The sequence below is a fragment of the Saccopteryx bilineata genome, chromosome 7 (genome assembly GCF_036850765.1).
Source record: "Saccopteryx bilineata isolate mSacBil1 chromosome 7, mSacBil1_pri_phased_curated, whole genome shotgun sequence".
NCBI classification, from domain to species: domain Eukaryota; kingdom Metazoa; phylum Chordata; class Mammalia; order Chiroptera; family Emballonuridae; genus Saccopteryx; species Saccopteryx bilineata.
In genome coordinates this window covers 89,440,868-89,468,864 of record NC_089496.1, presented here as the reverse complement: position 1 = coordinate 89,468,864, position 27,997 = coordinate 89,440,868, and the positions used below count along the sequence as shown (strand labels likewise).

The 27,997-nt window shown below is 41.3% G+C and overlaps 1 protein-coding gene and 1 pseudogene across 10 annotated transcripts in view; both read left to right on the top strand.

The window, feature by feature from the left end:
• The window catches only part of ARMH3 (armadillo like helical domain containing 3), a 233,646-nt gene that overhangs the window by 100,685 nt on the left and 104,964 nt on the right, over positions 1-27,997 (top strand). For all 10 annotated transcript variants that reach the window (XM_066240272.1, XM_066240273.1, XM_066240279.1 and 7 more), the window contains 2 exons: positions 14,890-14,972; positions 15,909-16,035. In XM_066240272.1, the coding sequence (XP_066096369.1) occupies positions 14,890-14,972; positions 15,909-16,035 (210 nt within the window). The remainder of the gene's footprint in view (positions 1-14,889; positions 14,973-15,908; positions 16,036-27,997) is intronic.
• LOC136311105 (phosphatidylinositol N-acetylglucosaminyltransferase subunit Y-like) lies at positions 17,253-17,465 on the top strand (annotated as a pseudogene).

Here is a 27,997-nt window from a genome sequence, read left to right as displayed (position 1 = left end):
GTCAACATTCTCTTAAAGTAGTGCAGTGTTGTGTTTGGGGTTTAAAACAACACCAACAGTGATGATAATAGAACCCAGTAAAATGTTTGTTGTCATGTTTCTACTGAGCTGACTCCATTACCTTTTTTTTTTAAATTGATTTTGTGAGAGATAGATAGGAACGGAGAGACAGAAAAGGAGGAGAGTGAGAAGCATCAACTTGTAGTTGCTTCACTTTAGGTCAGGGGTTCCCAAACTACAGCCCATGGGCCACATGCGGCCCCCTGAGGCCATTTATCTGGCCCCCGCCACACTTCTGGAAGGGGCACCTCTTTCATTGGTGGTCAGTGAGAGGAGCATAGTTCCCATTGAAATACTCGTCAGTTTGTTGACTTAAATTTACTTGTTCTTTATTTTAAATATTGTATTTGTTCCCATTTTGTTTTTTTACTTTAAAATAAGATATGTGCAGTGTGCGTAGGGATTTGTTCATAGTTTTTTTATAGTCCGGCCCTCCAATGGTCTGAGGGACAGTGAACTGGACCCCTGTGTAAAAAGTTCAGGGAACCCTGTTTTCATTGATTGCTTCTCCTATGTGCTTTAATCGGTGGGGGTGTGTGGGGCTCAAGTCAAGTCAGCGATCTTGGGATCATTTCAATGATTCAACACTCAAGCCAGCGACCCCGATCTCAAGCTGGCACGCCCACACTCAAGCTGATGAACCTGTGTTCAAGCCATCGACCTTGGGATTTAGAACCTGGGACTTCAGTGTTTCAGGTCGATGCTTTATCCATGGTACCACCACCAGCCAGCCCAGCACCTTTTAATTTGAGTTACTGATGTGAAAGGGAGTGGTGGGTAATTTTCTTTTCTTTTTCTCTTTCTTCCTTATCTACAGATACATAGATTGCTTTTAACCAAGTAAAAATGGAAACTGATGGTTTCTAATCCATTAACCAAGAAATGAACAGAGTGTTTAGAGAGAAGCATGTAGTTGCTGGAAAGGGAAATCTTTGAAGAGAGCTTCATGGAGTCAGCTTATTTTAATTTCACTTCAACAAAAAGGGCCATTGAGGAGGCAGCCTGCATTTAAGTACTATAGGTTTCCATAGTCAATAAACATGGGTCCATATAAAGGCAGATTTATACGGGCGATTTATATTCGCCATTTATCTATGGATCACAGTCCTTCTTATCTTTTCACTCTGCTATGTTCCTGAGTGATAGTCATTTTTATCACCATTTGTTGGGAAGGGAGTAGAGTTGGGGAAGGGTAAGTGACTTACTAAGGATTATGGAACAAGACACTAAACAATCATGATTAGAACTTGTAGTTCCTGACCCCTTTGCTCAGATGCAGATCACTAGGCAACATTTGCTTTCCTGCAGGAAGAAAGGCCCCAAACCCCAAAACAATCTCTTCTGCTAAATAGCATTTGCAGCATTTACAGCTTTGTGAAATAGACAGAAATTGTACATTGCCTGACTTTTCAGGTTACCCACTGGGGAAGTGGAAAACCCAGAGAATCTCACAGCTGTCTGGATTCATCACTGGCAGAAGTCTATGACTTCATGATTTGGGTATACCTTGAGACTGGAAACCGAGAGCCCTTCATTGGAAGCTTGTTATACTCTAGGTGTTGTCATATGGGACTGAAAAAAAAAATTTTTTTTTTTTCATTTTTCCGAAGCTGGAAATGGGGAGGCAGTCAGACAGACTCCCGCATGTGCCCCGACCGGGATCCACCCGGCATGCCCACCAGGGGGCGATGTTCTGCCCTTCTGGGGCGTCGCTCTGTTGCATCTAGAGCCATTCTAGCGCCTGAGGCAGAGGCCACAGAGCCATCCCCAGCGTCCGGGCCATCTTTGCTCCAATGGAGCCTCCACTGCGGGAGGGGAAGAGAGAGACAGAGAGGAAGGAGAGGGGGAGGGGTGGAGAAGCAGATGGGCGCTTCTCCTGTGTGCCCTGGCCGGGAATCGAACCTGGGACTCCTGCACTCCAGGCCAACACTCCACCGCCGAGCCAACCGGCCAGGGCTGGGACTGAAAATTTTGAAGAGAAAGAATGACCTGAGCCATAGATTTTTCTGGCAGTTCCTGTATAGGTATAGCTTTGGTAGACATTCCTGATTTTGGAAAACTATCCTTTGAATTTTTGTCTCTTTCTTTTAGTTTAGTGTCTTTTAAAAACTTTTTATATTGATATAATTATAGACTCACAATAAGTTGCAAAAATAGTACAGAGAGTTTTTGTGTCCTTCACCCAGCTTCCTCCAGTAGTGACATATTATATAACTCTACATTATTGCTTCTTTTAAATTTGAAGAGGGTATTCAGGTGGGAAAGAACATAAGGGTAAACAGCTAGAGTAGATGGGAAATAGAATTTTGGCAGCTGCTATTGCTATTTTGTTTTTAAATTGCCTTTTAAATTGTTCTTTCTCCCCCCTCCCCAATTTTCTCTGATTTAGGGGACTTTGTTGTAAGACATATGCTAGGCTTGATATACGTAATTAAGACTGCTCTTGCTTCCATGTACAAAAAAATGGAGGCTTTTATCTTATGTGGATAATCAGTTCTCAAAGTTAAGAGTATTCTAATACAGGGCATTAGAAGGTATTTTTCTGTTTCCATAATTTTGTTATGAAAGATTCTGTACAGCAGTATAGAAAGCCCCAGGACTGGAAAACAATGCCAAGAATTTTTTTCTCCCTTCAAATCAATACATTTGGCTAAATCCAAAATTTATACTATTTTGAATCTTTCAATAATCTCCACAGAAACTTGGCAGAAGCGAAAGATAGGAATTTCTAACAGATTTAGCCTGTTAGATGGAGAAAACGATTCCCACCTAAAGATCCCTAAAAGAGTGAGCAATTTCTGCTCTTTTCTCTATACATCAGTGGTAGTCAACCTGGTCCCTACAGCCCACTAGTGGGCGTTCCAACTTTCATGGTGGGTGGTAGCGGAGCAACCAAAGTATAAATAAAATGATAGATTTAACTATAGTAAGTTGTTTTATAAAGATTTATTCTGCCAAACTTAGCGAAAATCTGACATAAAGTACTTGGTAAGTAATTATTATTATATGCTTTAACTTGCTATAACTCTGCTTTATAAATTTTATTTGGTAAAGTTACATCCCTACTTTATAAATCACCATTACTGTGGAGCCAGTGGGCGGTTAGAAAATTTTACTACTAACAGAGATACAAAAGTGAGCGGTAGGTATAAAAAGGTTGACTACCCCTGCTCCTTTCCAGAAGTCCATTAGCATTTTGTTAACTTAAAGAGACAGAGGAAGGAATAGCTATGCTTTTCTTGCTGTGTCTATCATCATTCTAAAGGAACATATCATTTGGTTTCATTAGTATCTTCGTTCCCTGGCCGTGAGTGAGCAGGATAGGTCTGTCATTGGTTTTCATTCATTTTGGTAGAAAGTAAAGGTTTGGTATCTACATGAGACACATGGTTTCACTGATACTAGATTTCCTAAAGAGTGATTTGGCTCTCTCTCAATTGGGCAATGTTGAGAAAACTAAGCATGTACTATAAGGCCCTAGATTTTTTTTTTTTTTTTTAGAGAGTCAGAGAGAGAGTCAGAGAGAGGTACAGATAGGGACAGACAGACAGGAACGGAGAGAGATAAGAAGCATCAATCATCAGTTTTTCGTCGCATCACCTTAGTTGTTCATTGATTGCTTTCTCATACGTGCCTTGACCGCGGGCCTTCAGCAGACCAAGTAACCCCCTGCTTGAGCCAGCGACCTTGGGCTCAAGCTGGTGAGCTTTGCTCAAACCAGATGAGCCCGTGCTCAAGCTGGCGACCTCAGGGTCTCGAACCTGGGTCCTCGGCATCCCAGTCCAACACTCTATCCACTGCGCCGCCGCCTGGTCAGGCTTTTTTTTTTGATGGCAAGAGAGTCAGAGAGAGGGACAGATAGGGACAGATAGACAGGAAGGGGGGAGAGAGATGAGAAGCATCAATTCTTCATTGCAGCACCTTAGTTAGTTGTTCATTGATTGCTTTCTCATATGTGCCTTGACCAGGGGACTACAGCAGAGCGAGTGACCGTTTGCTCAAGCCAGCGACCATGGGGTCAAGTCTAGGATCCCATGCTCAAGCTGGATGAGCCTGCGCTCAAGCCAGTGACCTTGAGGTTTCAAACCTGGGTCCTCTGTGTCCCAGTCTGTTGCTCTATACACTGCGCCACCGCCTGGTCAGGCTAGGCAGTGGCTTCTGAACATGCTTAGAGGCAGTTATACGGGAATGAGGTATATGGGATCCTGCATTTCCTAAAGTCTTAAGATCTATATGGGAACTTTTGCATGAAAGTTCATTTTCATTATAAGAAGGGTGGGTGGTAACTGAGGATTGCAGTGTTCCAAGTAAATGGGAAATTGGAGATAGTTGAGAACTGAATTTTCCCTTTTCACAGATACACTTCAACAACAAGGAAAATAATAAGACAGAACCTAACTTCCATTTTAAGAAAACAATTGTTCTTTTCTCCATTTTATCTAGAGGCATATAAAGCCTTTAGGATATGTAGCCTGTTGATATAATTACTTTTTTTTTATTGTGGTAAAACACACATAACATAAAATTTACCATTTTAGCCATTTTTTAAAAATATACAGTTCAGCGGTATTAAATATGTTCACATTGTTATGCAGCCATCACCACCATCTTTACCCATAACTTCCTTTATTTGTAAAACTAACACTGTGTACCGATTAAACAATAACTCTCCATTCCCTTCTTCCCCAGACCTGGCAAGCACCAGTCTACTTTCTAAGTACCCCATGTAAGTGGAATCATCCAGTATTTGTCTTTTTGTGAGGCTTATTTCACTTAATATAATATCGTCAAGGTTCAAGAAGTCAGATTCTGCCCCTTCCTCAGAGTTTGCTGGTTTTGTTATTATTTTGATTGTTGTAGGCTGTCAGTGTTGAGGATCAGCTTGAGCAAACTTGTCTTCTTAGGTCTCTTCTGAGCCTTTTCCTGGGTGTGCACAGTCATGTTCTAATTTTCCCTGTATGTGCACTTGTTTTTGTCTTGGTCTTTTTTTTTTTTAAGTGAGAGCAGGAGAGGCAGAGACAGATTCCTGCATGTGCTCCGACCGGGATCCACCCGGCAAGCCCACTACGGGTGATGCTCTGCTCTTATGGGGCCCCTTGTTCAGTTGCAACTGGAGCCATTTTTTTAGCACCTGAGGCAGAGGCCATGGAGCCATCCTCAGCACCTGGGGCCAACTTGCTCCAATGGAGCCCTGGCTGTAGGAGGGGAGGAGAAGAAAGAGGGGGCAGGAGAGAAGCGAGAGGAGGAGGGGTAGAGAAGCAGATGGGCTCTTCTCCTGAGTGTCCTGACCAGTAATTGAACACAGGACATCCACACGCCGGGCCAACCCTCTACCACTGAGCCAACTGGCCAGGCCTTGAATGTCTTAGTCTTCAATGTCTAGTTTTCTAAAGGGGAAAAGTGAAAAATTAAGGTGGAGGAAATGGGGATATTTGCCCTTTAAATCTCCTGGAAGTCACTTATCTGGAGGGGGAAGGGCTTCATTAATGTGGGAGGCACAACAACAATGGCTGCCCATCTCTTTGTAGCCCTGGGATCAGAAGCAGCAGTCAGCCATCAGAACACATGTCCCAGTATTGGGGGGACAGGGTCATTTTTGCCCACCCTAGCTTCCACAAGCTGTATGCGGACTGTTCCAGGAACAGTTGCACAGTACAGGCCATACGGCTGAAGGTGAGAGATGGGTAGTTGCTACTGTGCTAAGAGCTGAAATTGACTGAAATTAACCAAAATATGCCATCAAAGTCTTGTGGAAGCTTCAAATCTTCATCAGGGTCCAGAGTTCCAAAATAGTTCATCAGACAGGTTCTGCCAGTGTAGTTATTATCTAGATGGAGAGAGAGAGAGTACTGATGCTTCCTACTCTGACATCTTCCCAGAATCCTCCTGCCAGATGTACTGACTTATGTGCAGTCTTCACCTGGAGGGGTTCATTGCTTGCAACCAAAGCCATTTTGTTTTCTTGTTTGATTCATTGGCTTCTGTTCAGTGAAGTGCTTGGGTTTGCAGCCAGATGTCTGTATTCTGAGAAGCCATTTAGTGTATTTTTAAATTCTACTGGTAGGTGCTAGTTTTCAAATCCTTCCTTCCTGTGCCACTTTGCTGACTGACAGCGAGCCCACTGCTTGCTGGCAATGTCTCTGGGTAATTGGTAATTTTGTCCAGAGATGCTAGAATTGGCTAGAGTTTATAGTGCCTCTGGGGTTTTGGAGGCATTGGTTTGTTACATCAGTGCTATTTCTAGTCTGTCCTTTGAGTTCCTCTACCTCTCCTAAGCAACTGAGATGCTAATATTTCTCTTATCAGTCACTATGAAATTATTTATCCATTTCCCCTAATGAGTGGGTTTTGGGATATGTGGCGTCTCATCCTAGCTCCATGCCAGGCCACAAAATAGGGCCTGGCAGTCTTCTCTTTGCTTTGTAGCTCTTTCTCTTCATAGCGTGTAAAAGCTGTCCAAACAGACAGCTCTCTCTGGCCTGCTTCTTCTGAGGCATTTATTTGTGCTCTGCTAGGAGGCTTTCTGTCTACTTCCTGTTTTTAATCTTATTTAAATGTCATTCACTTGGGTTTGTAATTAAACCTCCTCTCTGCTTCTCTAAGGCAGGCATCTGAGGTACCACTTACTTGTGTCTTCCCATGGTTGGCTTGTTCTTCTGTGCACCTGGTTTACTTCAATATGGGAGACAGCCTTTAGTCCTGGATAAGTTCCCATATCCATTATTCATTCTGCAACCTTATTTCCCTTTCCTTGAATTCAAAACAGGATAGAAAAAATATCGGGTAAAGTCTTCATTGTGTGGGGTATATAAATACTAGCAACAGCTCGGCAAACAAGGTTCCTTGTGGAGTAAGGAGGGCCTGAGTAAGGTGGCAGGATTCTCAGGTGATGGTACTGAACTTTTTCCATTTGAAAGCTAGATCAGTTGTCTCTGTATCTGGGAACTCAATTGGGACTCCAGGTACCATCAAGGTACTTTTCCTGGTTCAGCTTCTCAGAACCTGCACACTATTCTTTATTCCACCTGTGTCTGCGTACAGTAAAGTCAGAACTGCTGTACACTGCTGCCATACTTTATGTACAAGACACCCCAAGGAAAGCAGCTTGGGCCAAAGTTAAGTGTAAGACTGGCAGTTGTTTCTAGTACAGAGTCGAAAGAGGCAGCAGTTGTAGTCCATTTGTCGTTCCTGAAAAAGTGCCCAGATATTAAGTTTTCAAAGTGCCTGGTGGAAAAGACTTTCTAATGAAGAAACTATGTGTATGGAGCAGCCGTTTCCCTATAACCTAAACATATTGAATGTGTAATGTAATACTTCAAATATTGCAGTGACATAACGTCTCTGTTTTTTACTCAAGAGTATTTGGAGATAGGTATCTGGAGCCTCGTTTAGTAGAGATAGCAAAGATTAGGAGTCGAACCCAGGATCCCTAAGAGTTTCCTAGAAAATTGTTGATGCTTTCAGTGCACTGGTGGCATTGTGATTTTGATTGTTATTCTGGAGATTACCATAGGGTTGACTTGAAGGCTGCCCAAGAGTACACGGTTCTCTTTGATTGAATATACTTGGCTCCTTTCCTTTCCTCAACAAAGAGGAAACACCTTTGTATGTTTGGTCCCATACTTAATACTGTCTACTATGATGTAAATTCCGCCAATAAACAGTGGGTTATGCTGAAGTTATAGAAAGTTGGTCTGGGATGCAGTGTTTGTGGGGATTGTGGTAGTGTCCAAGGAAAGAAAGGCATTAGACCTCTTATTTTATTTTGAACATAAAAATTTTAACTGTACAGTTCAGTGGTATTAAATACACTCACATTGGTGTGCAGCCATCTCTTACCTTTCATGTCCAGAATTTTTTTGTCATTCCAAACTGAAACTCAGTAACTCTGACTCCTCTTTCTCCTACCCCTGGTAACCACCATTCTATTTTCTATCTCTGCATGGGTATACAGACACTTGTTTGTTTGAATTCTTGTTTTCAATCTCTTGTTTTTCAGAGTTTACAAGTTCAAGCATCCTAGGTCAGTGTACTGAAATCTTGAGACGTTTATAAGAGAGATGGACTTGAACTTATAGGATATTTTTGTTGGTCACTTTGCTATGTGAGAGGCTGATTAGTGGGGTTCTGACTTAAAGTTTTGGGTAGCAAAATAGACATTAACCCTAGATACTAGCTTCTCTGACCTCAACAATTATTTTTTTTAATTGAAGTTTAGAACTAGTACAGTTTCATAGATATCAGCAGGAGAGTTTATGCATCTTCTTCCCAGTATTTTGCCTTTGATGTGGTTTAGGGCAAGTCACCTCAGAATTGCTATTTTGATATATTGATTATTTTGAATTAAAGTTACTTGAGAAACAGCAGGTGTAAGAACACTGAGCTGCCTTTTTCCTCTTAAAGTAGGAAATAGGTCTCTTATATGAATGTATCCCCATATAACAGGAGGATAGAAGGCATCCTTATCTCCAGAGATACGGAATTTCAAGGCTGAGAAAGCTGTGTATACAAACTTTGTTACTTCATTAATTTGCTACTCTAAGCAAAAATCCTTTGGTTTTGTCCTATCTTTTTTTTTTTCTTGTGAGAGAGACAGAAAGAGTCAGAGAGAGGGACAGATAGGGACAGACAGACAGGAAGGGAGAGAGATGAGAAACATCAATTCTTCGTTGCAGTTCCTTAATTGTTCATTGATTAATTTCTTATATGTGCCTTGACCGGGGGGCTACAGCAGACCGAGTGACCCTTTGCTTGAGCCAGAGCGACCTTGGGCTCAAGCAGGTGACCTCGGGGTCTTGAAACTGGGTCCTCCACATCCCAGTCCGATGCTCTATCCTCTGCACCACTGCCTGGTCAGGCTGTTTTGTCAAATCATTACAAATAATTGTTGGGGTTTTTTTGTCTAAAAGGTAGAGAAGCTGCCTGCTTTAGTCACTTCTTAGAACCTCATATCTATGGGATTCCCATATGTAATATATTAAATTTGATTGTTTTTTTCCTATTGATCTGTCTCATGTTAATTTAATTATTAGACCAGCCAAAAGGAACCTAAAAGGGTAAAGGAGAAATTTTCCTCCTTAATGCTATAATGCAGTTCAGTTCCAACTAGCTATGTGGCTTTAGGTAACTTACATAACCTTTCTGAATTTCAATTTAGTCACCTATGAGTTAGGACCAGTAATACCTACTTCGTTGGATAGTTAAGAGAATTCAGTGAGAATAATGTACTTTTAAGTGCTTTACATAATGCCTAGCATCTAGTAGGCAGCTAATAAATGTTACCTCATTTGCCATTTCTGACCATTGTGTTTCTTCTCCCTTTGAAAAGAGATGAATGCGATTTGGGGGATATGATTTCTGTAGTTGTGTCTATTAAAGTATCGGGTAGATGGCAGGATAAGAGAGGAAGGTTTGTGATACTTTGTGAGTTTCTGGCATAGGTATTAACTAGTTGTCACTCAGCAGGATGATATGATGCATTCCTATATGATATGTCTGTTTGGCATTAGTGTTTTGGGGCAGCCCTCTCCTAGGGCTGTGAAAGCCAATGGAGGATGAAGGCCAATGAAAATTGTCTACTAAGGCCTGGAAAGTCTCACCTACCAAACTAGTCCTCATCCAAAGGATACTCTCTATGATAAGCTGTGCCATTCTGATTTGTGGAGTTGAACAGCCATAGTTTGCCTAATGGGCAAAACTGTATACACAGTATTGAGTTTCCATAACACAGGCTGTTCTTCTTTGGGAATATCTCAGACTAGGGGTCAAGTCTTTGGTGAGGAAGAGTTTTGTTAGCCTTTTCTCCCCTGCTTTCTTTTTAAAATCATTATTTAAAAATTGGAAGCAATAAAGGTTTAAATTTTTAAAACAGTATATTCTGCCCCTCTTCTCTTCATGACTCCATGTATTATACTTAACTGATTAACAATACTATGTTTATACAACCAACTCCTGGTCTGTTACAGTTATCTCAATACTTCCCTCTATGTACTGCTACTTCTGTGCCTGTCTTTGGAACAGTTTGGCTGGTAATGTGCCCAGATAGCACCAAGTAGACAAGTGGATCAAGGGCGGTTTTTTAAAAATGTGTGTGTGCAGAGAATGGTAAACTAGGAACCAGCCAGCTCTGTGCTACTTGACATCTTTGGTGCCAATTCTCTACCATCCTTGAACCTGCCCTTGACATGAGGTTATTCTCTCTTTTGGCCTGCGTTTAAACCCCTAGGCAGAGCTCTATATCATAATAGCCATGAATAAGCCTGGCTATTATGCGTTTATACCTACTTTTTTATTTCAATTCTAGTTTTGCATAAAGAAAGAGATATCTTGGCTTCCTCTAAAGGCCTGATCCAATCAATCATATCTCGTATTCAGTATATAATTTTGAAGGCAGTAACCCTAAGCAAGGGAAATAGGAACAGTTTTAGTTAACAGTTAATATGTTGGGCATTTTTTTATTTTTTATAAGCTACTAGGAGAGGCCTGACCTCTGGTGTACAGTGGATAAAGCATTCAACCTGGAATGCTGAGGTCTCTGGTTCCGAGCTCTGGGCTTGCCCGGTCAAGGCACATACGAGAAGCACCTACAAGCTGATGTTTCCCACTCCTCCCCTTGCCTTTCTCTTTCTCTCTCTTCTCTCTAAAATCAATAAATAAAATCTTAAAAGGGAAAAAAGATACTGGGAGAGGAAGCAGAAACAGAAATGGAGAGAGGTGTGTGAGAGACGAGATATAAAGGAGAGAGATGAGGGTAGCTACAGAGGGTCTGCTGAGGTGGTTTATGCTGAGAAAAGCTACTAGGAGTCTTTACGTGTTGAGAGTGAGGCATAGAAAGAGGTAATAATGAGTTATTAAACGCCTGTACTCTAAGTAGCTGAGGACTAGAAGGAAAAGGGAACCAAATAATGTGGAGCAGCCAGTAGGTAGAGCAAGTTATGAACCAGAGTCCAGAGAGGGTTGGTAACAGTAGAGTTAGCAAGTCTAAGCATACCATTTATAGGTAAGCTTTCTTCCCTCTGACATTTTTCTTTAAAGATTTTATTTATTGATTTTAGAGAGAGGAGAGAAAAGGTAGGGAGGAGCGGAAAGCGTCAACTTGTCATAGTTGCCTCTTTGTGTGTGCCTTGATCAGGAAAGCCCAGTGTTTTGAACCGGTGACCTCAGCCTTCCAGGTCAATGCTTTATCCATTGTGCCACCACAGGTCAGGCAGCTCTGACTTTTTTTTTTTTAAAGATTTTATTCATTGATTTTACAGAGAGAGGAAATGGGGGATTGAGAAGTATCAGCTCATAGTTGTTTCACTTTAGTTGTTCATTGCTTGCTTGTCGCATGTACCTTGACCGCACAAGCCCAGGTTTTCAAACTGGCAACCTCAGCATTCCAGGTTGACACTGTATCCATTGTGCCACCACAGGCCAGGCCTTCCCTCTAACATTTAACTCCATCTGGTACCTTTGTTTGTTTAATCTTATCTTAATGGAATGGTAGAAAGAACACTAAAAAGATGACTAGGTCTCAGTTAAGTCAATAGCTAGTCAGGATGTTGGGGGAAAGGAGCTGTTTACTAATCCAAAAATGAGAAAATTGGATGAGGGTCCTTTCTAGCTCTAAAAATTCTATAAATGCTTGACTGGTGGTGACGCAGTAGATAGAGTGGCAATAAACCCCGAGCGGACTTGAGTGCAGGTTCACCATCTTGAGTGCGGGGTCACCACTTTAAGTGCAGGGTCACCGGCTGGAGCGTGGGATCATTAACATGATCCCATGGTCACTGGCTTGAGCCCAAAGGTCTCTGTTGAAGTCAAAGGTGGCTGCCTTGAGCCCCTCCACCCCGGCAAGGCACGTATGACAAGCAATTAATGAACAACTAAAAGTGCCGCAACTATGAGTTGATGGTTCTCATCTCTTTCCCTTCTTGTCTCTCTAAAAAAATAACTAACTAAATAAATAAAAAAATCTATAATCTGCTATGTTGAAGCCTCAGAACTCTCATCACATCAGGTTAGTGGATAGAAGACAATATGTTATGCATAGGACACTAAACAGTTGATAGAATGAGTGCAAAGTCAAGGAGACGATGAAAGAAAAAAAAGCACTATTTCATGGGATATTTGGAGCATTCTCTGTGGGAGAGGAACTGTGGTCCCTGATGTCAGAGTCTTGTGAGAGCCAATTTTAAGGTTGCTTTGTTCATTTTAGCAGCCTATTGCCTTGGCTTGTTTTTTTGGAGGTGGAGGGGGTTTGACCTAAATTATCTGGGGCACAGTGCAGGCATCCCCTGGCACTGACTCAGTATTGCAGTGCCAGACTTTCCTTCTCACTGTGGTTTGGCTCTGCTGACGTCTCTTGCAGTTGGGACACAGGTCACTTCTTGGATTGTGCGAGAATTGCTCTCTTCCTTCCCTAATATTTATCACTTTGTCATCCCTGACTGACTCTGAATCCCAAAGATCAAGACTAGCTGTAGTCCAGCAGAGGGGCAATAAATAATCGTTCCCACTTCCTTTTCTCCAGGTTTTGTGTCCCTTAATTACCACATAACTACTGCTGAAGTTGCATCTTTGTGCTGTGTGTGCTGGGGACAAAAGCCCTCGTTCACTGGATTTGTGTAAAGGCTGCTTTGTCTCTCACCAGCCATTATGTTTTGCAAAATGCCATGTGTGCTACCCATCCTTTCCTCTTTTCTCCTGTGAGTTTACAGAGTGTGATTGTCAGGCTATCTACCATTAACAGGGCTTCTCTGAGCTCTCAGGTAGGAGGTGGAGTGAACAACCCTTAAATAACAGCAAAGTGATCTTCATTAATGAGAGAGATTTGGGCTAGGTTAGTCATATTCATTATTTGGGCTCCTGGTAGGAGCTAAGCAGGTTGTGTGATCTACAATGCCCTCCCAGGGAACTTTTTTTTTTTTAACTAGTCCAACAGATCACTTGTTAACAGACTATCTCAAAAGGGCCAGCCGCCTGTCATTTGCCTTTCCATTATGAAACCTCAAAGAATTTGAGTTGGGGCAGGGGTGAAGAGTTCATAAGTGAGGCTGTCTACCTCCTTTATCCCTAGCAAGGAAGGCTCTTTTGCTATTTGAGGGGAAGATTCAAGCTTTAGAAACAGTGTAGACAGGCTCTTGTTCTTTTCCTTGTCTGCTGCTTCTTTACTGTGCCTGTCCTTTTAGAGGATCGAGAGTGAGAGGTGTTGTGTGGCAGGCAGCAAGTGTTCAGTCTTACTCCTACTCATTATTCCCTGCTGTTTCAAATCAAAGCCCATATCTCTTCCCTAAGAGTAGTAACCTCACACAAAGCTCAGACAGCATGGGAGAATGGAATTCTTTCCTGGCAAATAAGCAGATATGGTCTTAGAAAAGGAGAAGTCAAGCCTTTTTTTGTGTCTGAAAGTGAGAAAGGTTGAGGGAGGGAAGACAGGAGGACCACTTATTGCTAGCAGCTGCCAGACCCAACCCCTTTTTTATAGCTTCCCATCAACTAGGGGTGCTGAGACAGGGCCAGTAGTCATAATGGGCACAGAAGCAGGATTCATTTCACAAATCCATAGTTTTTTTATTGTATAATATTTACTTGCACAGTGTCTTTAAAGCTGCAGTGCTAACCTAGGGATTTGGCGTCTCCTCACTGAGATTGCTTGGGTTTTAACAATCTCTCCCCTCAATAAGGATTGCCAGGCAGAAAGAGAACCTTTTCAGTAAATGTTGTCATGGTTGAGAAAGGACAGAGCAGAAGTGCACTTTTGTTTGAATAGTTAGAACAGTTAAGGGCTTTCTGTTTTGTCTTCATGAGCTCTCTTCCCATCCTGAGTTGAAGCCCAGGTGTAAATTCTACAATATAGCTGGCACATCTGGTGACCAGTTAGAATTGAAAAATGGCCTGACCAGGCAGTGGCACAGTGGATAGAGCGTCGGACTGGGATGTGGAGGACCCAGGTTTGAGACCCCGAGGTCGCCAGCTTGAACACAGGCTCATCTGGTTTGAGCAAAGCTCACCAGCTTGGACCCAAGGTTACCGGCTCGAGCAAGGGGTTACTCGGTCTGCTGAAGGCCCACGGTCAAGGCACATATGAGAAAGCAGTCAATGAACAACTAAGGTGTCGCAATGAAAAACTAATAATTGATGCTTCTCATCTCTCTCTCTTCCTGTCTGTCTGTCCCTATCTATCCCTCTCTCTCTCTGACTCTCTCTCTGTCTCTGTAAAAAGAAAAGAAAGAGAAAGGAAAATGTCCCTTTTGGCAATGGTGTTTGGAGCAAATACATAGCTAAAACTTGGTGACCTGAGATGCTAGCAGCCTAGGGTCAGAGCAAATTTGATGGGGAAATTAACATTCAGGAGTAAATTTGGAACAGTTAAGATGTGTTTTGTATAGTCAAATTTCTGAACTTAGCCTGACCTGTGGTGGCGCAATGGGATAAAGCGTCGACCTGGAACACTGAGGTTGCTGGTTCGAAACCTTGGGCTTGCCTGGTCAAAGCACATATGGGAGTTGATGCTTCCTGCTCCTCCCCCTTCTCTCTCTCTCTCTCTCTCCCCCCGCTCTCTAAAAAATCAATTAAAAAAATTTCTGAACTTAATTGCTATTTAAGAAGTGGCAAAAAGTAGATTTTTAAAAACCTTCTATGGGCAGATAAGTAGACATGTGCTTGGGAAGGTCAGTACTTTCTTGAAATATACCCACATCCTGTTTTTAAAAAGTACTTAGTAGCTGTGACTTACTCATTCTAGCTCTATTTGGATTTATGTAGAGTTGTTTGATTTTCATTGCTTTTATTTAACTTAATTGATTATGCTTTGACTAGCTTATCAATATCTTTTTTTTTTTATAGCCTTGATAAATTTGCTGAAGTTCCTTATGTCGAATGAGACTGTACTTTTGGCCAAACACAATATTTTTACATTAGCCCTTATGGTGAGTAACCAAAAAAATATTTCTTTTTCTAAAGATATACCCTAAGGCAGAGATGGGCTGGTTTGAAACTGGAGTTGGGTTCTGGGGACTAAACCATGTGGGGAACCAGGCCTTCATTTTCCTTTGGCTCAGAATTTTTATATTGGTGCTCCCCACTCTTATCTGTGTCTTTGGCAAACCTGGAACTCTTTCTCTTTCATGAGAGTATATTGTCTGGCAAAGGCAGCTGTAGGTCAGATCTAGGTAGTGAGCCTTGGTCCCAGTTGAGAGACTGGACTGTACTACTATAGTATCTATGTTGGTACACAGCAAAGCCGCTAGAGATATCTCAGCCCGATGAGTGGTTCCATCATGGTTGCACTTGGTTTCTGAGACATTGCAGATGCCTGTTTATCTGACTGGTTATTGGGGCTAGTAGATGGGCACTGTGTTGTTTTACTGTCTTCTCAGGATATTACACAGTAGGTCCATAAATGTTTAATATTTTTTGGAGAAAAAGTTCTGATTTATATCTTTTGTTGATTTCCATGGTAAACTACACCCACCGTAGCCAATTCCAAGCTATCAACAGGACATTGTTGAATGCAGAGTTGGGAAAAGATGAGCAATAACACCATTATATGATGTTTTCACAGTACCAGATGTAAGAGGTGTAAATTAATCTCAAGAGCATAGATAAAACTAAAAAACAGAAAGTAATTAGGGAGTAATAAACTTTTAGTATTTTTATCTTCATTTTAATATAATTTATTGAATTGTAAGTTTATGTAAATTATTTTTTAATAATGGCTTTAACAACCAGCTAACAAAATTCCTGAAAATTTAACAATTAGGTCTTGCAAGCCAGTAAGAAGAAATGGCTATTGTATACGACTGATATACCCTTCCAGTCTTCATAGCATGGTGCTAGTAAATGGGCTTTTGCTTCTTTTTTAGATTGTGAACCTATTCAATATGTTTATCACATATGGCGACACATTCCTGCCTACCCCCAGCAGCTATGATGAACTCTACTATGAGATTATCCGCATGCACCAGACCTTTGACAACCTATATTCCATGGGTAAGCTGTCTTTTCTTTTTGCTCCTATCTCTGCATCAGCTGTGATTTTGGCATCTAAGAGGAAAAGATTACCAAAGATTCTGTAGTTGCTTGGTGCCCTTGCTTGGCATAGAAATGTAGTAGTCGGTAGAGCGTCGGCCTAGTGTGCGGAGGACCCGGGTTCGATTCCCGGCCAGGGCACACAGGAGAAGCGCCCATTTGCTTCTCCACCCCTCCGCCGCGCTTTCCTCTCTGTCTCTCTCTTCCCCTCCTGCAGCCAAGGCTCCATTGGAGCAAAGATGGCCCCGGGCGCTGGGGATGGCTCTGTGGCCTCTGCCCCAGGCGCTAGAGTGGCTCTGGTCGCAACATGGCGACGCCCAGGATGGGCAGAGCATCGCCCCCTGGTGGGCAGAGCATCGCCCCTGGTGGGCGTGCCGGGTGGATCCTGGTCGGGTGCATGCGGGAGTCTGTCTGACTGTCTCTCCCTGTTTCCAGCTTCAGAAAAATGGAAAAAAAAAAAAAAAAAAAAAAAGAAATGTAGTAGTCTCGGTGTGGCTGGCATTAGAGAGGACATGCGTGCTGCCATCCACGGTTACTTGTAGGTGCTTGTATTTGTCAAGGTTGTAGTGGTCCACTGACAAGAGCAAGAAGACCACCCTGCCCCTTCGACCCTGTGCTGCCCCTTCGAGCCTTCTCTCCAAGAAGTCACTGAGCTATGAGCATCAACAAGTGATTTGTTTAATGAAGAGTTGGGAATAGCCTATCCAATTATTGATGGGATTCCTAACATGATAGATACCACAGGCAGATAGAACAACACATCAAAATAAGAAGCAGCACTAGATTATAATTAAAAACAACAACAAATACAATCAATTTTTTTAAATACCATCTACCTTTTAGTGAGAGAGAGAGAAACATACAGACAGAAAGACAGGAACAAAAAGGAAGGCAGAGAGGCGAGAAGCCTCAACTCATAAGGCACCTTAGTTGTTCATTGATTGTTTTCTCGTATGTGCCTTGACTGAGGGGCTAAACTGAGCCAGTGACTCCTTGCTCAAGCCAGCAACCTTGGGCTCAAGCCAGCGACCTTTGGGCTCAAGCTGGCAACCTTGGGGTTTCGAACCTGGGTCCTTAGCGTCCCAGATCAATGCTCTATCCACTGCGCCATCTCCTGATCAGACAATGACATCTACCTTTTAAAATTTAGGATGGCAAGTAGTAAGTGGGAGTAAAGAATGTTTCTGTCTCTTCATAAGTTGACTGTCCTTATGCTATTGGTCTCTTTGGCAGGACTGTTGTATTGGGCCTTTGTGGAAGAAAATTCCCACAGGGCTACCCTAGCACAGCCAGCCTGTGCTTCTGCAGTCTGCTCTTGCCCGTTACCATACCAGTGTGTGATATTCCACCTTTGGACTTGGATGGCTATTAAACTCTTCAGGCATAATTAGTGCAACCAGAGCCCAGATGCTATATTCTGTACAGTAATGATAAGTCTTGAGCATGTATCTCCGAAAGCTCACCTGCATGGAAATACTGGAAACCCGCTGTACCTTGCTTCTGGCAGAGACTTAGGGCTAGGGGAGGCTTAGGCTGCAGAAGCTTTTTATTATACCTTCCTTCTGCCCTTGTTTTTTTGTTGTTGTTGTTGTTTTTTGATAGTTCTAATTTATAACTGCTGTATCTGAAGAAACATTTTGACACATTGTTTAGTTGGAAATGAATAACCCTACCATCATCTAATGACTTAATTTGTTTATCCCTTTGTCTAAAAGTTAATAACTTGAAATTTTATGTTTTACATTCAGTCTTTGGTAAAGTCACAGGTTACGGATTACTGAAATAATTCTAAATGAGCTATATTGGAGTAGTTTTAGAAAAATGTGTTTGAACTAGTGTGATATAAAACTATATAATAAAAGGAAATTTTTACAGACTTGCAAAAATTCTGAGTTTTTAAAATGACCGTTACTGTATTTCTTTGGCATCAAATGCTTACATTAGTAATAATAAAATAAGATGTTGACACTTTTCCATTAAAAATATAGTAGTCTCCTCTTCTCAGGCAGTAGGAAGGAATATGTGAACTTTTTTGCCCTTAGGAACTCAGAATTCTGCACCTGACCTGTGGTGGCACAGTGGATGAAGCGTTGTCAACCTGGAACACTGAGGTCGCTGGTGAAACTCTAGGCTTACCTGGTCAAGGCACAGATGGGAGTTGATGCTTCCTTCTCCTCCCCCCTTCTCTCTTTCTCTCTCCTCTAAAAATAAAAAGAATAATAATAAAAAAAAGAACTGAGAATTCATCTCAGTAGAAAGCTGGTTAGCAGCCCTATAGCCCTTTCTTGATGTTTGTGAGAAAAGGGGGAAGAGAATAGGGAGGCTGTGGATTTAGAGACTGCAGTGAGATGGGAGTGAACGAGTGGGTGGGAACTGACAGTGGCAGAGAGAAGACTTTGGATCCCAAAGGAAGAACATTGTGTGATTTGAGAAGGTACAGAATTTTAAGGAGTTTTAATGTACCTATGTATTTTTAGCATAACTTGTAAGAGAAGTGGGCATTAGATAAAAATCTTTCTTGCAAACCTTTTGCTGATTGGCTCACTGAAAATTTACTCTTCCGCCATAGTATTTCTGAAAGAGGTCATGTATCCCTGTAAGTGTGAGTGAGGAGTCTAGTCACACCTACCTGGACTTTGAAAGGTCAGGAAAGATTTCTGCAGATTGCACAGAAACAGAAATTCACTTAGTAAAGTTGTCTATTAAAATCCCCAATTTATTGGCTTTATTGAAGTGTAACTGGTACATAATGAACTGTGCTTATTTAGAGTAGTATACATTTTTTTTTTTTTTTTTTTAGAGAGAGAGACAGGAAGGGAGAATGAAAGAGGGAGGAGAGGGATGAGAGGCATCAACTCATTGCTTTATTTTAGTTCACTGATTGCTTCTCATATATGCCTTGCAAGCTTTGAACCATGGACCTCAGCATTCCAAGTCAACATTCTATCCACTGAGCCACTGGTGTGGAACTTCATTTTCTTGACAGTGTCCTTTGAAGACATTGTTCATTTTGATAAATATAGTTTATTAATTTTTTTATGATTTGTGCTTTTTGTGTAGTATCTAAAAAATCTTTCTTTAACTCAAGGATAAAATGATTATTTCTTACTTTCTGAAAGTTTTATAGTTTTACTTTGCATTTGGGTCTAAGATTCGTTTCAACTTGATTTCTCTATCTACTGCTGGTTTGGATTGAGGTTCATGGTTTGTAATGGATGTTCACTTGTTTTAGCACCATTTATTGGAAATAATGTCTTTCTCTATTGAATTGCTTTGGCATGTTTGTCAAAAACAAATTGACCTGCCTGACCAGGTGGTGGCACAGTGGATAGAGCGTTGGACTGGGATGCGGAGGACCCAGGTTCGAGACTCCGAGGTCGCCAGCTTGAGCGCAGGCTCATCTGGTTTGAGCAAAAGCTCACCAGCTTGGACCCAAGGTTGCTGGCTTGAGCAAGGAGTTAACTCGGTCTGCTGTAGTCCCACGGTCAAGGCACATATGAGAAAGCAATCAATGAACAACTAAGGTGTTGCAACGAAAAACTAATGATTGATGCTTCTCATCTCTCTCCATTCCTGTCTGTCTGTCCCTATCTATGCCTCTCTCTGACTCTCTCTGTCTCTGTAAAAAAACAAAAAAAACCAATTGACCTTATATATATAGGTATATTCCCTAGACTTTATATTCTGTTCTGTTGATATACTGGATGGGGCAAAAATAGGTTTACAGTTGTGAGTACAACAAATACAGTTTAATTTTCTTTTTTTTTTAGTGTGAGAGAGAGAGGGACAGACAGAGACAAACAGATAGGAAGGGATAGATGAGAAGCATCAATTCTTCATTGTGGCAACTTTGTTGTTCATTGATTGCTTTCTCTTATGTGCCTAGATTGGGGGGCTCCAGCAGAGCAAGTGAGAAAAGGGAATTTCTTCATCCTGATAAGGGACATCTACAAAAAAAAACCCTATAGCTAACACCACATTTTATGAAGAGTAGCAGTCTTTTTTCCCTAAGATTTTTTTTTTTTTAAATTTTTCATTTATTGACTTTAGTGAGAAAAGAGGAGAGAGAGAGACAGACAGAAACATTGAGCTGTTCCTGTATGTGCCCTGAGCAGGGATCAAACCGGCAACCTCTGTGCTTCAGGACAATGCTCTAACCCATTGGTCCCCAACCTTTTTTGGGCCACAGACTGGTTTAATGTCAGAAAATATTTTCATGGACCAGCCTTTAGGGTGGGACGGATAAATGTATCACGTGACCGAGACAAGCAAGAGTGAGTCTTAGACAGATGTAACAGAGGGAATCTGGTTATTTTTTAAAAATAAAACATCATTCAGACTTAAATATAAATAAAATGGAAATAATGTGAGTTATTTATTCTTTCTCTGTGGACCGGTACCAAATAGCCCACGGACCGGTACTGGTCCGCGGCCTGGGGGTTGGGGACCACTGCTCTAACCAACTGTACTGTCGGGCTAGGGCTGATTTTTAACTATGAATTCAATTTATGTAATAGATGTAGAATTATTTAAGATATCTATTCCTTTTGGGAAATGATGACTTTTAGAAGTTTGTGTCTTTCAAGGAATTTGTTTCATTAAGTTGTGAGTTTTACGGGCATATAGTAGTTTGTAATACTCACTTATAATGTCAGTAATAATTCCTTTCTTTCATTCCTGATGTTGGTAATTTGTATCTTTTTTTCTTTTTCTTTGTCAGTCTGGCCACATGTATATCAAGCTTATTTATGTTTTTTTCAAAGAACCAGCTTTTGGCTTCATTGATTTTCTTTTTTTTTTCCTGTTGTTTTTCTGTTTTCATTTAATTGATTTCTTCCTTTTTTTCTTAAAGTGAGAGGAGGGGAGATAGACAGACTTTTGCTATGTGCAACCAGGATCCATCCAGTAACCCCTGTCTGCACTGATGCTCCAATCGACTGAGCTATCCTCAGTGCCCTGCTGAGGGAGGGGAAGAGAGAAAGAAGGGGGAGAGAAACAGATGATCACTTCTCATGTTTGTCCTGACTGGGGATTGAACCCGGGACATCCACACACTGAGCCGACGCTCTATCCACTGAGCCAGCCGGCCAGGGCATTGATTTTTGCTCTTTATTTACTTTCTATATTGTTTGCTTTGAGTTTTATTTGCTTTTCTTTTGCTGTTTTCTTAAGATTTAAATTTTATTCTATTATAAATGATTAATGATATAAATATCCATCTAATTACTGCTTTAGCTGCATCTCACAAATTTTTATTTGTCTTCATTGTTATTAAGGTTCAAAATATTTTCTGGTTTTCTTTGTGATTTCTTCTTCGATAATTGGCTTATTTAGAACTGTTTTGTTTAATTTACATATATTTGGTAATTTTTGAAAGATATTTTTCTGTTAAAAATTTCTAGTTTAATTCTGTTTTGGGTTCAAGGGTATTCTTTGTGTGATTTCAGTACTTTGAAATTTATTGAGACTTATTGTATGGGCCAGAATATGGTCCATCCTGGTAAATGTTCCTTATACATTTGTATTCTGATCTTGAAGTGGAATGTTCTGTAAGTTTCAGTCTGATCGAGTTGTTTGACAATGTTCCCCATTTTCACAGATTTTTTTACTTGTTCTAAAGGAACAGAAAAGACTGTTTAAATCTTATTTATTTTTTATTCAGTGAGAGGAGGAGAGGCAGAGAGACTCCCACATATACCCTGACTGGGATCCACCTGGCAAGCCCACTAGGAGGGATGGCTCTGCCCATATGAAATGTTGCTCCATTGTTCCGCACCAAGCTCTTCTTAGAGCCTCGGGTGGAGGCCATGGAGCCATTTTCAACACCTGGGGCCAACTCGCTCCAATTAAGCCATGGCTGCAGGAGGAAAAGAGAAAGAGAGAGAAGGAGAGGGAGAGGGGTGGAGAAGCAGATGGGTGCTTCTCCTGTGTGCCTGACCAGGAATTGAACCCGGGATATCCACATACCAGGCTGACACTCTACCACTGAACCAACTGGCCAGGGCTTTGAAATCTCTAACTGTAATTGTAGGATTGTTTATTTCTTCTTTTAGTTCTTTCACTTTTGGTTCAATGTATTTTGTAGCTCTGCTGTTAGGTGTACATACATTTAAGATTATCACATCTTTGGTGAATTAACCTTTTTATCATCGTGTAATGTCTCTCTTTATTCCTACTAATATTTTGGGTTCTGAAGCCTGTTTTGTCTGATATTAATATAGCGATGATGATTTTTTTTGGATTTGTGTCTACATGTATTTTTGTTTGTTTTTGTATTTTTCCGAAGTGAAAAATGGTGAGGAGGCAGACAGACAGACTCCCATATGCTCCCGATCAGTGTACACCTGGCATGCCCACCAGGGGGCGATGCTTGGCCTCTCTGAGGCATTGCTCCACTGCAATTGGAGCCATTCTAGTGCCTGAGGTGGAGGCCATGGAGCCATCCTCAGTGCCCGGGCCAACTTTGCTCCAATGAAGCCTTGACTGCAGGAGGGGAAGAGAGAGAGAGAGAGAAAGGAGAGGGGGAAGGGAGGAGAAGCAGATGGGCGCTTCTCCTGTGTGCCCTGGCTGGGAATCGAACTTGGGATTTCCACACACTGGGCTGACGCTCAACCGCTGAGCCAACTGGCCAGGGCCTCTCTGCATGTGTTTTTCTATCCTTTTACTATTAACTTATTTGTATCTTTATATTTAAAGTGGCTGTTTTGAACAGAGCTTATAGTTGGTTCTTGTTTGTTACCTAATTTGATCATCTCTATTTGGTGTTTAAACCATATACATTTTTTTTTTTTTTGCACTTTTCTGAAGCTGGAAACGGGGAGAGACAGTCAGACAGACTCCCGCATGCACCGGACCGGGATCCACCTGGCACGCCCACCAGGGGGTGACGCTCTGCCCACCAGGGGGCAATGCTCTGCCCATCCTGGGTGTCGCCATGTTGCGACCAGAGCCACTCTAGCGCCTGAGGCAGAGGCCACAGAGCCATCCCCAGTGCCCGGGCCATCTTTGCTCCACTGGAGCCTTGGCTGCGGGAGGGGAAGAGAGAGACAGAGAGGAAGGCGTGGCGGAGGGGTGGAGAAGCAAATGGGCGCTTCTCCTGTGTGCCCTGGCCAGGAATGGAACCCGGGTCCTCCTCACGCTAGGCCAACGCTCTACCGCTGAGCCAACCGGCCAGGGCCCCATATACATTTGATATAATACCTGATATACATTATTTTCAGTTCTACCACTTAATTTCTTTTCTCACCTCTTTTTTTTGTTTTTCTGTACCTCTTTTCCTGCTTGCTTTTGATAATTTTAATGTTTTTAATATTACATTTTAATTTATCAATTGGCTTTGGTTTTATTTCTTTGTATATTTTTGGCAGTTGCTCTAGGATTACATTTTAAGATTTTATTTATTGATTTTAGAGAGAGGACAGAGAGAGAGTGAAAGGTGAGGGTAGTGGGAGGAGTGGAAAGCATCCACTCTTAGTTGCTTGTCATACGTGCTTTGGGTGGGCAAGCCTAGGCACCTCATCATTTCAGGTTGATGTTTTATCCACTGCACCACCACAGGTCAGACAGATTACATTTTATTATCTTTCCCAGTCTTCTTAGAGTTAGTGTTGTACCACGTAAGCAAAATATAAAACCTTTGCTGCTATGTAGGTTTCTTTAATCACCAACCCCTGTTATTACTTTGATATAATAATTGTCATATGTATTACATTTACATAGATTGAAAACCCCATCAGACAATGCTATATTTGCTTACAACAATCATCCATATTCTAAAGAATTTAAGAGGGAAAGATATTTTTTGTATTTACCTATATATGTTCCAATTCTCTTGCTTTTTTTAATTTCTGAAAAGTCAGATTTCTTTCTGGTATCATTTCTCTCAGTTTTTTTTTTTTTTGTTTTTTGTTTTTTTACAGGGACAGAGAGAGTCAGAGAGAGGGATAGATAGGGACAGACAGACAGGAATGGAGAGAGATGAGAAGCATCAATCATCAGTTTTTTCTTGCGACACCTTAGTTGTTCATTGATTGCTTTCTCATATGTGCCTTGACCGTGGGCCTTCAGCAGACCGAATAATTCCTTGCTGGAGCCAGCAACCTTGGGTCCAAGCTGGTGAGCTTTTTGCTCAAGCCAGATGAGCCTGTGCTCAAGCTGGCAACCTCGGTGTCTCGAACCTGGGTCCTTCTGCATCCCAGTCCGACGCTCTATCCACTGTGCCACTGCCTGGTCAGGCCTTTTTTTCTTTTTAGAGAAACAGATGGGAAGGGAGAGAGATGAGAAGTATCAACTCGTAGTTGTGTCACTTTAGTTCATTGATTGCTTCTCATATGTGCCTTGAACTGAGGGCTCTAGCTGAGCCAGTGACCCCTGGCTCAAGCCAGCAACCTTGGGCTTCAAGTCCTCAAGAGATCTTTGGGCTCAAGCCAGTGATCATGGGATTATGTCAGTGATCCCACACTCAAGCTGCAACTTCAGGGTTTTGAACCTGGGTCCTCAGTGTCCCAGATTGACATTTTATCCACTGTGCTACCACCAGTCAGGCTCATTTTTTTCAGTTTTAAGAATTTTCTTTGCACTTTTTTTTTTAAGTAGACCTCCTGGTGACAAGTTCTATTTGGTTTTCTTTATTCCTAAAGGATATTTTGGCTAAATATATGATATTGAGTTGATAGGTCTTATCTTTCTATACTTTAAAGATTTTACTTCTCTTTTTCTAGCCTCCCTGGTTTCTGAAATAAATCTGTGGTCATTTGAATCATTGTTCTCTTGTTTATAATATGTTGTTTTTCTCCAGTTTCTTTTAGGATTTTTTTCTATTCTTTGGCTTTCAGCTGTTTGATTGATATGTCTAGGCATGGTTTTTCTTTGAGATTATCCTGTTTGGTGTTTGCTGAGCTTTTTGAACATCACCAAATTTGGGATTTTTCAGCCATTCTGGGGTTTTTTTTGTTGTTGTTAGAGACAGAGAGAGAGTCAGAGAGAGGGATAGACAGGGACAGACAGACAAGAACACAGAGATGAGAAGCATCAATCATTAGTTTTTCGTTGCGCATTGCAACACCTTAGTTGTTCATTGATTGCTTTCTCATATGTGCCTTGACTACAGGCCGTCAGCAGACCGAATAACCCCTTGCTCGAGCCAGCAACCTTGAGTCCAAGCTGGTGAGCTTTTGGTCAAAACAGATCAGCCTGTGCTCAAGCTGGTGACCTTGGTGTCTCGAACCTGGGTCTTAGGCATCCCAGTCCGATGCTCTGTCCACTGTGCCACCGCCTAGTCAGGCTCAGCCATTCTGTTTTGCAAAATTTTTTTGGCCCCATTGTCTTTCTTCTTCTCTTCTTGGACTATAATAACCCAAATGTTAGACTTTTTTTTTTTGTGTGTGTGTGTGTGTGTGTGTGACAGAGAGGCAGAGAGAGGGACAGATAGGGACAGATAGACAGGAAGGGACAGAGATGAGAAGCATCAAGGTTTTTTTTGCGGCACCCTAGTTGTTCACTGAGTGCTTTCTCATATGTACCTTGACCAGGGGACTCCAGCAGAGCGAGACCCCTTGGTCAAACCAATGTCCTTAGGCTCAAGCCAGCGACCCTGCGCTCAAGCTGGTGAGCTCATGCTCAAGCTGGATGAGCCCACGCTCCAGCCAGCAACCTCTGGATTTCAGACCTGGATCCTCCACATCCCAGTCCAACACTCTATCCACTGCACCGCTGCCTGGTCAGACACCAAATGTTAGACTTTTTTATATTGTCCCATAGGTCCCTGAGAACCAGAATTTTTTTTTCTTCATATTTAATAATTTGTTGTTCTATTTTTAGCCCTTCTGTGTCAATTCATTCTGCTATTAAGCCCATCTGGTGAATTTTTAATTTTACGTAATATATATTTTACTTCTAAATATTTTAATTGGTTCTTCTCATAGTTTCAATTTCTCTACTTAGAAGTTTTATCATTCTGTTCTTTCAGGCATGTTTACCTTTTTTCATGGAGCATAGCCATAATAGTTGCTTTAAAAATCTGATAATTTTAACATCTATGTCCTCTCAGGCATCTGTTGATCTGTTCTTTTGAGGGAGTTCATTACATTTTCTTGTTTTATCATGCATTCTGGTTCTCCCTATGTCCTGGTTCTTTGTAAATTGAGTAATTTTGGACTACATCCTGGATATTTTTAAAGTTATGTTGTGTAGACTCAAGTTTCAGATATAATCCTCTGGAGATTGTTTTTTTCAGCAGGCAGTTGACCCAGTTAGATTTAGGCTACAAGTTCTGTCTCACCTTCTATGGGCAGCAGTTGCAATATCAGTTCAATTTTCAAGGCTTTTCTATGCTACTGTGGATCTGGTCCACACATACACCGCTCAAGGGTTAGACTGTGGTTTATTTTTATTTTTATTTAGACAATTAAATTTAACAGGGTGACAGTGGTCATTTAGAGATACATCTCCACATTATTTGGACAGTCGGTTATGCAGTACACTCATCACCCAAAGTCAAATCATCCTCCGTCACCCTATATTTGTTTCTCTTTTTGCCCCTCCCCCTCCCATCCCTTTTCTCACCCCTTCCCTCACCTCTGTGTGGAATCATACAGTTCTTAGCTTTTACTGATTTACTTCTTTTACTCAGTATAATGTAATCAAAGTCCATCCATGTTGTCATAAATGATACTATGTCATTTCTTACGGCTGAGTAGTATTCCATAGTATATATATACCATATCTTCTTTATCCAATCCTTTATTGAAGGGCATTTCGGTTGTTTCCATGTCTTGGCCACCATGAATAATGCTATGATGAACATGGGGGTTCATGTGTCTTTATGTACCAATGCTTTCGAGTTTTGGGGGTATATACCCAGTAGAGGGATTGCTGGATCATATGGTAGTTCTATTCTTAATTTTTTGAGGAACCACCATACTTTCTTCCATAATGGTTATACTAATTTATATTCCCACCAACAGTGAACAAGGGTTCCTTTTCCTCTGCAGCCTCTCCAGCACTTGTTGTGGACTGTGGTTTAAATATTGGTTTATTTCTTAAAGCTTTTGTTTTGCTACTTTGTATCTGTTCCATGCTTTCTCAGATCAGGGGTAAGCCTGAGAATTGCACTTTTATATGCCGAATTAGGGAAACACTTTCTTCTGGTCTGTCCAGAATTACCTCTATGTTCTCTGATGGGCAGAAGCCTGGCTTCTGTCTATAGATGGATGAGGTTTCTATTGAAGTTTTAGGCACCCACCCTGCTCCTCCATCATGCATCTTGTGACTGAAGCAAACCTGCAAGTGCAAATAGGGGGGGGGAAACCCCAGAAAACACACTTTTGTAGGTGTTTCCCCAAGTTTTGACTCCCTTTTACAATATGTCCGCTTTTGTTTAATTTTTATAGCCCTCTGGTTAGTTACTACAATATTTATGTTTTTATACAGGGTTTTTAGCTGGTACCCAGGAGAGAGAGGCTGTCAGTGGGCTTACTCTGCCATTCTGGAAGTAGAACCTGACCTTTATTTTTTAAAGATATTTCTGCTAAATGTAGAATTTTTTTTTTCAATACTTAAAAAAATGTCATGTTGTTTTCTGACTTGCATAGTTTCTAATGAAAAGTCTATTGTCATTCTAATCTTTATTTCTTTGTGTATAATCTATCTTTTTTTTCTCTGGATGCTTTTAATATTTTCTCTATCACTGGGTTTTAGCAATTTGATTATTGTGTTTTATAGCAGTGTTTTCTTTGTTTATTTTGCTTGGGCTTCTTTTAGCTTCTTGGATCTGTGGGTTTCTAGTTTTCATCAAATGTGAAAATTTTTGGAAAATTTATTCAAATGTTTTTCTGTCCCCCCTCTTTTTTTCTCATTTGGAATTTAAATTAGCATATATATATAAGATTTCTTGACAATGGCACATAGGTCGCTAAAGCTCTGT